Here is a 12,269-nt window from a genome sequence, read left to right as displayed (position 1 = left end):
GGGACTCATACCTCTTTGTCTGCCTAGAGCCACCCTTAATGTTAATCAACTTCTCACCATGTCTTCTAGCTACTTATTTAAGGCCATGTGTGACCAAATCCCTGCCTGCCATCCCAATTCTAGGAACATATCCCTCCCTTGCTGGCTTCCTTCATCACTACCTAATTTTCTCCTTACTCTATTAGTTCTTTGGGCCCAGGGCTCTCTTGGTTGGACTTTATCACTGTGGCTGGATTCTTGTTTCCTGCTGCTGCATTTCTCTCATGAAGACCATCTGCCTGGATCTGATGCTCACTAGTCATGCTTGCTGCAGCCTGCTCACTTAGCATCACAGATGTCTTTCTGTTGCCTCCAGAAAGCATTTAGGAAATGGAATCAACAGTGGTAGATGAGGGAGATATGAAACCCGAAAAGGATGATTTTGCAGGATTGTGCTTGGATGACTCAAGGAATGATAGTTTCATTCTGTGAGACTGGAAACGGAAGGAGCAGGTTTGCTGGGAAAAATGACAGGTCAGTTTTGGACATGTTGAATTTGAGGCTTGCCTGTAGGATCTCCAGAAGATATCCAGTGGAGAGTTGGATGTATGTCTCAAGAGCTCAGGGGATAGTGTTACATTGTATAAATATCTCTTAGTATATAAGTGTAAGTATATTTATATATCACATACATATTATATTCATACATACACACAGACAACATTTTAAAAGCTAAGCGTCTGTCAGTGATCAAGATTTCTGGAAAGATCACTGAATCTTGGAAAGTTCTTTTCCCATTATGCAAATCTGTACATTTTGTTAATCAACAGTTCTGTATAATCAGAAGCTCGTTTCCATGTTAACGTAGAAAGTCTTAACCACACTGAAATTTGCCTAAAGTCAGTAAGGTCAGATGTTGAATAAATAGTGATTCAAAGAGGAATATTACAGATCAAGGCTTCTAACCTGAAACTTAATCAATCCGGGTCTGATTTGAGCTTTACGCAGGGTTTCTGTTCGTTTAACAACGTTTCGCCTGCCAATCAGTGATTGTTTTCCACCCCTCCATTCAAAAGACAACATATTGAATACCTAAGAGAAACTTTAAAACAACAATACAAGATCTGATTCTACCACAAGAAACTAAATCAATACAAGAGATTCTGGGGGCAAAAGAGTATCTGCCTACCACACTTGCGGGGGGAGGGTCATATACTCCCTTAATGGGGCACTCATAATTCCCATCACAGTTAATGGGAGTTGCAGGTGTGTACTAGGAGGTGCGCAAACCTTGCTGTCTCCATCAGAAAATGATTCCTTTTGTGTTGATCTTCTAGCTGTGTTTTCATTCTACCTTTTAAAACCATTACACCTAACAGAGTTTTGAGTGCATTATAGGTAACTTTAAGAAGCCATCATTATCTTCTCTCTCTTAACCACATAATCGGGGGTAGAAAAGTGAGAGCACAGAATATACACCACGCTGAGGAGAAGGAACTTGCCTTGAATTTTTGAACCCTCAGCCTATTTTCTGTAATGCTCAGTGGTGAATCACTCTTAAGTGCTCCATCATTCACTAGGATATGTGCTTCCTGCCAAAGGTTACCAGATTACAAAAGTATCCTCAGCTCAGAAGGGACTCATAATTCACCATCACCTTATTTTGACACTAAGAGAGAAAATATGTGCATCAAGACAAGTAGAGGAAATAATGAAAAAAAAAAACTGTATTAAGTTAACAATGCAGCAAACACTCCAAAGGGAAAAATACAGACTAGAACAATAATAAGGATAATAGAAAAGTAAGGCTATTAAATTATGAGCAGAGATTTGCTGGCCAGCTCATGAACCCTCCCCTGAGTGAAGATAGTTTCTTAAAGAACTTCATTTAGGCATGAGAGGAAATGGGGAAGTTAAGAGTTCCCAAAGTTGGAGGAAAATAGGTAGTTGTGCCAATATCTGAAAGACAAAGTCCAATACATTTCCTGAAGGTGAAGGAAGTATCTGGAAAATATTAACAACACAATGACTTGGAAGGAGATGTTAACATGCAAAAGATGAACAATGCAAGGTCACAGAGGCAGGGTGGTGGAAAACTCAGGAACTTAGACAACCAAAGTGAAATGTTAGAGGATTCACATGTAGAAAAAAAACGAGAGACACAATATTTATGAAAAGGTCCTGAGAAATGCTGTATGCTCTTCGTCTGGTAAAAAGTTCGTAGGAATGTATGTCTTAAATTTTAGTTCATCTCATTTTAGCAAAGTTATAACCAAACGAGTGACATTTACAGAAGAACACTAAAAGTGTGATTACCAGAAAGCTTCATGCATTGCTAATGCAGCTACAATTTTCTTTTTTGCAACATAATTTCATCATAAACTTTGATGAAAATGCATATCACAAGGTTGTCAACAAACATTTTTAAATGCTATGGCTGGTTACCTGGGAAAGACTTACTGAAGGCCCTACAATATATTGAAAGGCCTGGATCACTAAGTAAGTGTAACACATTTCTATTCCTTGCAAATTCCTTCCTCTTCTGATCTGGGTGTTGTATCTTTCTGATGGTTTATATGTTCGTTGGTTTAAGGGGCACAGTTCAATATGCTCCTTTTTTCTTTACTTTTTTTAATTGAATATAATATATATACATACATATGTGTGTGTGTGTATATATATATATATATATATATATATATAATAGTAAAGAGGACCCTTTATAAGGGTAGAATTTTTTTTTACAAATTATATAAATCCATAAAATTATACTTTAACAATGTTCAATTGTACAATATTTTATAGGTGATATAAATTTGTGTAAACTACACCCAAATCAAGATGTGTAACATTACCAGCACCCCACAACCTCCCATGTCCCTTTCCAGTCAATACCCCCATACCTTAATAGCTACTAATCTGACTTATAGCATTAGTTTTGCCTACTTTAAAATTTCATATAAATTAAACCCTGCAGTATGTTCAATGTTACTTTTATAAAATGTTCTATAAGTGGACATATTGAGTTCAAGTGTAACTCTGGATATGAATGTGTTCAATAAATGCACTTTCCCTCTATTTCTAACCTCTGTTACAAACTATTCTGAGAAATTTTAAAGTGCAACCTCTCCAACCATTCCTTATTTAAATTTTTTTTAATGTTTATTTATTTCTGAGACAGAGAGAGACAGAGCATGAGTGGGGGAGGGGCAGAGAGAGAGGGGGACACAGAATCCGAAGCAGGCTTCAGGCTCTGAGCTGTCAGCACAGAGCCCGACGCAGGGCCCGAACTCACAGACCGCAAGATCATGACCTGAGCCGAAGCCAGACGCTCAACTGACTGAGCCACCCAGGCGCCCCTCCAACCATTCCCTTAAAACAAAAAATCCCTTCAGTACTAATGCTTACTATGCTCCTCCTCAGCCCTGCCAACTTAAGTAGCAATGACATAGTGGTTTGAGTTAAGTAATCTGGAGTAGTAACTTTTCTTAGCCATTACAGTCTTTCTAATCAATGTTGATAATAAGTTTTTTTTAAGTGTTAAAAATGAAATAAAACAAAAACATGTGTGGGTTTTGGTTTTGGTTGTGGTTGTTGTTGTTTACACATTGACACATTTAAAAAAAAATTCAAACGGGCCATTGAAGAAAGTCTTTGTTTTGCTCTAGATCCAAAGACATCTAACCCTCTTCTCTAGAAGCAACCATTATAACTCATTTCTTGTGTATCTTTGTAAAAACAGTACATACATGGTTATGTTTCTTCCTTTTTGCACACATCGGATAATTCTAGGCAAACTATCCTTAACTTCACTATTTTCAACTATAAATTATAATTATATTGGAGGTCATTTGTCATCAGCACATAGAGAACCACCAAGCTAATTTTAATGGCTTCATGGTACCACATTCTATGGTTATACTTTTTTTTTTTTTTTTAACGTTTATTTATTTTTGAGACAGAGAGAGACAGAGCATGAACGGGGGAGGGTCACAGAGAGAGGGAGACACAGAATCTGAAACAGGCTCCAGGCTCTGAGCAGTCAGCACAGAGCTCGATGCGGGGCTCGAACTCACATACCGAGAGATCGTGACCTGAGCCGAAGTCAGACGCTTAACCGACTGAGCCACCCAGGCGCCCCTGGTTATACTTTTATTTACTTCATCAGAATTCAGGATTTGAAAAACAGGTAAGCATCCTTGTTTGACCAGTGATTATTTAATCACAAGGAGACAGAAATTTCAGGACACTAAGAGACAGAAATTAGCTAAAGGATTTTAGATATCCTTTACTTCCAACTAAGTGGATGGAAATTCCAAACAATATCTGGCTATTTCCCACACCACTTTCAGCTAAAAACAGGAGCCTTCAGCCTTCAGCTGATGTAGTTCCCCAGGTTAGTAGGATCAAATAATAGCCCATGGTGTTAGAGAAACCAGACTCCACAGAATAATCTTGGCTTTTCTAAGAAGTGGTATTCTAGCCTTTTAAAAAAGTTGTAGTTTCAAGACTGAAAGTTTTCCTCCTGAGATCAGGAACAAGGCAAGGCTGTTCTTTTTCACCACTTTTATTCAACATAATACTGGAAGTTCTAGCCAGAGAATTAGGCAAGGAAAATAAATAAAGTCATCCTAATTGGAAAGGAAGAAGTAAAAATATTTCTGTTCATAGGTGACATAATCTTATATGTAGAAAATCCTAAAGAATCTATAAAAAATCTGTTTAGAGCAAATAAATCCAGCAAAGTTGCAGGATACAAGATTAACACACAAATCTCAGCTGTATTTTTATGCACCCACAATGAACAATCCCAAAAGGAAATTAAGAAACCAATTACATTTACAATAACATAAAAAAATTAAATGCTTAGGTAAAATTTAATCAAGGAGGGCAAGACTTGTATACTGAAGACAAAATAAAGCCATGTATTGCTGCAAGAAATTAAAGGGCTAAATAAATGGAAAGATATTCTGTGATTATAGATGGGAAGACTTGAGAGTAAGATGGCAATCCTCCCCAAACAGATCTATAGATAGCCACCAAAATCCTAATGGCCTTTTTAGCAGAAATAGAAATATTCATCCTAAAATTCGTATGGAATTTTAAGGTACTCCAATAGCCAAAGTAATCCTGAAAAAGAACAAAGTTGGAGGTCACACACTTCCTGACTGCAAAACTTGCTACAAAGCCACAGTAATCAAAACACTTCCATCACTCTACAAAGTTCCCTAATGCCTCCTTGGCAGTCAGTCGTTCTCTATTCCATCCCTGGGCAACCACTGATTTGGTTTTTGCTAGTTCTGCCTTGTCTAGGATTTGATAGAAATACAATCATACAGTATGTAGTCATTTCTGTGAGGCTTCTTTGACTTAGAATGGTGCTTTCAAGATTCACTCATGCTGTTACATGTATGAGTAGCTCATTCCTCTCTGAGTTGAGCAGTTTTCCATTGTATGGATATATTACAATTTTATCCATTCACCAGTTGATGGACATTTGGGTTATTTTCAGGGTTAGTTTTTTGTTTTGTTTTGTTTTGTTTTGTTTTGTTTTCCTTTCTTTTTTATGGTTTTTTTAAGGAAGTTATTTATTTATTTAAGTTTATTTATTTATTTTGAGAGAGAGAGAGAGAGAGCAGGGGAAAGGCAGAGAGAGAGAATTCCAACCAGGCTCTGCACTGTCAGCGCGGAGCACAACACGGGGCTTAACTCATGAACCGGGAGATCATGACCTGAGCCAAAACCAAGAGCTGGAAGCTTAACCAACTAGCCACCCAGGTGCCCCTCTTTTTTTTTACAGTTTCATTCTGTGGTGTCAAGTTCTACATTTACCCCATTTGCAACTAATAGGAATTCTTGAATCTGTGGATTCGTGGTTTTTGCCAGTTGTAAAAAAATGGTCTTTTCAGAAGTTGACTCTGTTCTCTTCTCTCTCCCCTTCTCTTCTAGAACTTCATTAGATGTTTGTTAGACCTTCTCCTACTATCCACCATGTTTCTACTCTTTCTTCCATATTATCTTTTTTGTCTCTTCCTGCTGCATTCTGGATCATTTCTTTAGTACTACCTTCTAATACAAACATTTTCTCATCTTGATCTACCCTCAATATTTCTAGGACCCTGGAAAAGAGTACAAATGACAGGCCACATACTGTATAAACATATTTAAAAGTCAGAAATCAAGCTAACAAAGAATTAAATAAAATATATTCCCTCCTCCTATCTTGACAAAAGCCAGGTTTGAATTTAAAATTCTTGGATACCTAGAGCTCTGCCCTATACTATGGTGGCACAGGGATTGTTGACTCCCATCTGCCAACCCAAACCCCTTTTTATCCTCAGCTCCATTCCACACTACAATGGACATTGAATGTACACATTTAGGCAGCCAACCTACAAATCCACATTCCATTACAGCCCATCTCATTCCATGAGAGCAATTTCTTGGCCACCCCCTGAGAGTACAGGCTACTCTCAGGAGGAGAGACCCAGGGAAGAGGTGTATATAAGGAACCAGAAGCTGCTTTGGGACTATTTGGGATGGTAATTGCAGAGTCTCTGCTGCCAGGAGTATGATCTATAAGGGGGCATATAGATTTCATGACTGGCCATATCCTTAGCCATGCAGATTCCTTGTAGCTGGATGAAGGCCAGAGCAGACTCCAAAGTACAAGGCCCAAGACTGGTCTAAGGGTAGTACTGCTCTCTTTAGCTATGTTCAACTCATCTCTTGAGGGTTTTTTCTTTTTTAATTTCAGTTAGTATATTGTTAATTTTAAGAAGACCTAGTTGGTTCATTTTTAAAATCTACTGTTTTCGTCATATTTTTAGCTACTTCTTTTATGTTTTACAATAGTGAACCATATTTATTTTATATTCTGTGTCTGATATTCTAATATCTGAAGTCTTTCTGGGTCTTATTCTGCTACCTGTTATTTTGGTTGGTTGGCTCTTGCTTTTGGTGCCTTCTTTGTGTGTTTTGTATGATTTTTGAGCTCCTATTTCTTGAAACTTATGTGGAATTCTTCAAAGCATAGAATTCTCAAGGATGGAATTCTTCAAAGCTTGGAATAAAAGGAGTTCCTACAAAAAGATTCACATTTGCTTCTCCCAGGCATCTGAGTACATGACAAGTCTGGAAAACTTGAAACCAAATTTTCGGTCCATGTTTTTATGAACCATCCAGATACTGACATTTCAGGCTGAAAAGCCATGTGAAGGCCCACCTGTGATTGCACATTCTCAGAAATTTGCCTCCTCATTCCCATCCCAGTGAGTGCCAGAGTTGCTGGACAATTTTCCAAGAGTTGGGGTGGATTTTTTTTAATTAAAGAAATGTTTTTAAGTTTATTTAGTTTTGAGAGACAGACAGAGTGGGGGAGGGGCAGAGAGAAAGAATGTCAAGCAGGCTCCGCACTGTCTGCTCAGAGCCCAGTGTGGGGCTCAAACTCACAAACCATGAGAACCTGACCAGAGCTGAAACCAATAGTTGGACGCTTAACCGACTGAGCCACCCAGGCACCCCTGGGGTAGATTTCCTTTATCAAGGATGTATTGAGAGGTTTCCTTTTGAAATCGCAGTCTAGAATAGGCTTTGGGCTTTGTCTCTTGTGATCTCTTGCCTACAAGCTATGAAAATTCATCAAGTTAGGCAAATGTCATCTAAGTTCCCCCCTTTTGTCTGAAGTATTCTTTACTTTCTTGGCAAGAAAGAAAAGGTGTTTTATCCTGCATTTTCAGTTATTTTCAGGGGGGAGTTCAGGTGGTTACCTAGCCTGCTTTATTGCTATAAATGTCTTATACACTCTTAACATTTCTCCAGTCTATTTTTCTTAATTCTCCTGAATTAAGAATTAATTCTTAATTCCCACTTAATTCCATTCCCGATGCATTGGCTCATACACATATAGTTTCTGGCTCCACCCAAAAGCCTTCAAACTATATTCTCTGCTTCTTGTCTCTATCCTGCCTCTTCTCTCCATCTCCCATCTCTCCAACCAAGCTGTATCAGTTAAGGTCTCAGCAGGAAACAGAGTTCACCCAAAGAGTTCAAATGAAGATACTCTGATGAAATAAGTTACAGAAAGACTGACAGAGGTAAGGGAGCAAGTAAGAGTTGATGAGGCACTTGGAAACTAGCTACAGAGGAGATGCTAAAGAGACAAAAGGAGAAAATAAAGTTTCCAGAGCCCAGTGAAAGAGCCATGGAGGAGGGGCCACCTGGAAAGAGCTGTAGCCATGAAGGAATTAAGCTACTATTGGAGATATAACGTAAAAGGAGGGAAGTGGGGAAGAGATGCCAAATTTCACCTTCCATCTGCCTTCTGATAACCTTGCTTAAGCCTCTCATTAGTCAAACTCAACCATAATGAAGTTTTCAAAGAGGCTGGGGTCACTCCCCAGAGGCACAGACATGGGCAAAGAAGGGAAAGAAGTGAGTCTGAGGGCCAAAAATACCACCACATCAGGCTTTCTTCACACCACTTTGAAAGGTCAAATGTCTAATATGCTAACCTTACACCATCCTCCTACTTAAAATCTGTCAGTGGATTCACATCATCTTCAGGACTAAATCTAAACTGGGATATGTGACTGTGCCCCTGCTTGTAGCTTCATTCCCTAGCTCTTATCCTAGCCTACAGCTATTCTGAATTATTTCCAGATTCTTCAGTAGTCCATGCTCTCCTACCTCTGTACATTGGCCACATTCCTTCCTCTTCCTAAGGCAACTTTCTGCATCTTCTTTGCTTGGTTAGCTTCTATTCAACCTTCCAGAATCAAAGATTTAGCTCTGGAATCATTTTCTCCTGAAAATTTTCTTTTCCAGAGTGTTTCCATCACTTCCCTACAGAATCCCATCATAATATTTAGTTGACCTGGTGTCCTGATGGAGATATGCATTTTAGCTATTACATACAGCACCCAGCGCCATTCCAGGCACATGGTAGGCAATCAATAGCAAATTTCCAAATTAAACAAAAACTAAATACTAGGAAAGAAGGAAGAAAATGAAAAGATACAGTTTGAAATTTTAAGTTATGGGAAGATATCTTGAAATTCAAAGAATTTTCTTTCTCAAATTTATTTCTGAGATATTTATCTTGCATATAGGCAAAGTAAGATAAGGAAAAGACTAGGCACAGTCCCAAGGACTTAGAATTTGAATCCTAAAAATGAATCCTAGATTTGAGCAATGTCCCTCTAGAATTGAAGAAAGACATTTCTTTGGTGTTAGCTTTGTTTCTAGATAGTCTTTTAAATTACTTAAACACAAAAATTTTTAATGTGTATAGACCCATACATTTCCGGAAAATTCATATTCCAATAACTTTCCCTTTTTTTGTATATTAAAAAATCAAAAACTGTGGAAACCATTCTTGTCCGGTTTTAATAGATAACATGATTGATTTCAATAGCGTTATGTTTTCAAAAATTCTTTAAGAGAAAATAAAAATGCTACCTACCACACTACAACAAAGAACTGAAGAATTATTTGCAATGCTGATAAATATTTATTTATTTAGCTAGCTATTTATTCCAACAGTAATCATTTTATTTCTGGGCTCAAATAAATATTCCATGTGTACATGATGAAATTTAGGAGAAAATACAGGAATTAGAAGTTCTTATTGCTAATTTTCATAACTGTAACACTCCAGCTAAGCAAGTTTACAACTGTCCAAGGATGCTGAGTAAAAACTGAATAAAGACTTACAAATTTTTTAAAGACAAATTGTCACATTTCTGAAAGAATGTAAAACTTTAGTTTTATATTTTAGATATTGCCTAAGATGCCACATGACACCTCAATAAGGGGTTTTCTCACTAAAACTGGTGTATATAGCCTAAAAAAATGTTGTTCATGTGCAGTGTAATACATAGGTTCACAGCCGGAAAATAGCCCTTCTTAAAATCCGGCCAGTGTTGAGTCAAAGATCTTAATATATAACTTATACAACACTGTGAGCGCTGACCAATGGACCAGAATACTGGTTTAAGGCCAGTGCTGGCAGCTTCTCTTTGGGATACTGAAGATAGAAGGCCTCGACTTGGGAAACCGTAAGCCTCGGAAAACACTACACGTCCCAGCATACTTTGCGACTATCATCGACCATAACTCCCAGAATGCCTTGCTCGGCGCACGCAGGTTTCCCTTACAGCTGGGGCTTGTAGTTCTCCCTCTCTGGTCGTGTCAATCTGTAAGGCAAGGGCGGTGGTTGCTTATCCAGTCCGAGGATATCAGGCGTATTCTTCCAGATTTTAGCAAAGTGGAAACAGTTCGGGTCCCTGGGCTGACTGAGGTCTTTGTCTTACTCTTGGTTTCTACTTTACACAGGTAAGTCACGGAGGGGCTGCAATTCCACGCAGCGGGGCCCCACCCCTTCTTTCTGGAAGCGACCTCGTTCTGGTGAAGCCATTTGTCCCTAAGCTCTCGCCGTAGTGACCGCCGCCCATCTCTCTTTGTGTGTGCCTCGGCAAGTCGCGGAGCTAGTGGCGGCGATTCTTGGAGTCGGGGGTGGAGGAGAGGGACGTTACCGGGTCGTTGCAGGCGGGCGGACTCTTTTCTTTCCCGCCAGCTTACAGGTGGGTTGACTGTGCTTCCCTCAAGGCCTTTCTGTCTGCCGTGTCTCACGTCGGGGCTCAAAGGGCGGTTTGGCAGTTCCTGCTGACTGCGCTGCCCGGCCCGACTCCTGAAGGAGAGGCGGGGAGAGCCAGGTGCGGTGAGTTGGGAAGGCGGGTGGAGACCAGACCACTTTCTTTCCTCCTTGACCCACCGGAGGTGGCCGGCGGAGCCTCGAGTCTTGCTCGGCCCCCAGCGCCCCCCTTTCCCAGACCCCCAGTCCTGGACTGCGCCCTCTTGGTGGTGACCTCAGGGGAAAAGCAACTCTTCGCCTTGCTCCATTTTATAAATAAATTACTACCCGGCGATGACAGCGTCTTCCCTCCCCGCGCGTGTTGGAAAGTACCCGAACATGGAGGTTGTAGCACAAAATTACCGAGACTTTGTCTTCCTTGTAGTTTTGAGAGAGTGAACTTGTCACTCGTGGAGCTCCCGGCCTCGGAGGAAGAGCCGGTCAGCTGTAGGTAGTGAAGCCAGTCAGACTTTGTTGTTGGGCTCTGTCTAAAAATATTCGTACTTTAAATATATGTGATAGTTAATGATGGCAGTTTTTGTGTTTGGCTTGTCCTGAATGTTAGTTTTACACGTCGGTTTTAGAATTTACAGGAATTTTTGTCTGCATATTGTTTTCATCAAATTTCTAGGGATGAATACAAAACTCTGGTGATAGATTTGGTTTATGTCCTATAGTCGAAGAGCTCCTTAATGCCAATCCATGCCTTCTGTTTTAAGAGTCAGAGACATGGTGTTAAATTTGGACATTTGAACGTTAAAGAGCTTACTGTGTGCTAGCTACTTTGCTCAACTCCAAATATTTACTTACATACATTTCTTCATAATGTTTCCCAAGTCTTAGTGATATATATATGCTTCCATATTTGAAAAGTAGAGTTTATATGTTGTCTTTTGATCGCAGTGCACTACATGGCCTCTTGAGGTAATTCTCTTTTTGAAGACTGATTTTTTAAAAGAGCCCTGCTTTTACAAACGTAATGATGATTGTAAATGATTATATATTTTATTCCAACGTAATGATGATTATAAATGATTATATGTTTTTTAAGCTCACAAACATGTCGGACAAAAGTGAATTAAAGGCAGAATTGGAACGTAAGAAGCAGCGGTTGGCCCAAATCAGAGAGGAAAAGAAGAGAAAAGAAGAAGAAAGGAAAAAAAAGGAAGTATGTTTTTTTTAATAAACAGTGTAAAATAATTGGATTTAATATCAAATACACTTTTATGTAATACCTGCAGAATAAAAATCTAGCAGTTGTGACTGCAAATAGAGCACTGTATGTGAATTTTAAGGAAATCAGATTTAAAAAATGTGAAAATGACAAAGTTGATAAGTTAAAATGATTTTTTTTACTGAATAAAAATATTTCATATGGATTGATGCATAAAAGTTCAATTTACATATTTCTAAGAATATGCTTATTATATAAAGTAAGGGACATCTGCCTTGTAATAGCTCTTAAAAAACATGGCATATATATCATAACTTAGTCTGGATTTTGAACTTACTTTTCTGAATGTTTTGCCAGTCTGTTCTGCTAATAATTTGCAAGACTAAATGACGGCAAAGAGAAATACATAATAGATTATTTAATTGATAGGGAATTTGTTCTTTTTTCCTTCATCATGAAATTCTGAAATATTTTTGGCAAGCA

At 38.8% G+C, this 12,269-nt stretch overlaps 1 protein-coding gene across 6 annotated transcripts in view; it reads left to right on the top strand.

Annotated features, from left to right (window-relative positions):
• Positions 1-10,175: 10,175 nt before the first annotated feature.
• Positions 10,176-12,269, top strand: part of DYNC1I2 (dynein cytoplasmic 1 intermediate chain 2) — a 59,044-nt gene continuing 56,950 nt past the window's right edge. For 4 of the 6 annotated variants that reach the window (XM_058714131.1, XM_058714109.1, XM_058714120.1 and 1 more), the window contains exons 1-2: positions 10,432-10,562; positions 11,664-11,780. In XM_058714131.1, the coding sequence (XP_058570114.1) occupies positions 11,673-11,780 (108 nt within the window). In that variant the 5' untranslated portion in view covers positions 10,432-10,562; positions 11,664-11,672. The other 2 variants (XM_058714094.1, XM_058714101.1) reach the window with 2 other exon arrangements.

The sequence above is a fragment of the Neofelis nebulosa genome, chromosome 2 (assembly GCF_028018385.1).
Source record: "Neofelis nebulosa isolate mNeoNeb1 chromosome 2, mNeoNeb1.pri, whole genome shotgun sequence".
Taxonomy (NCBI): domain Eukaryota; kingdom Metazoa; phylum Chordata; class Mammalia; order Carnivora; family Felidae; genus Neofelis; species Neofelis nebulosa.
This window is presented reverse-complemented; position numbering and strand designations above follow the sequence as displayed.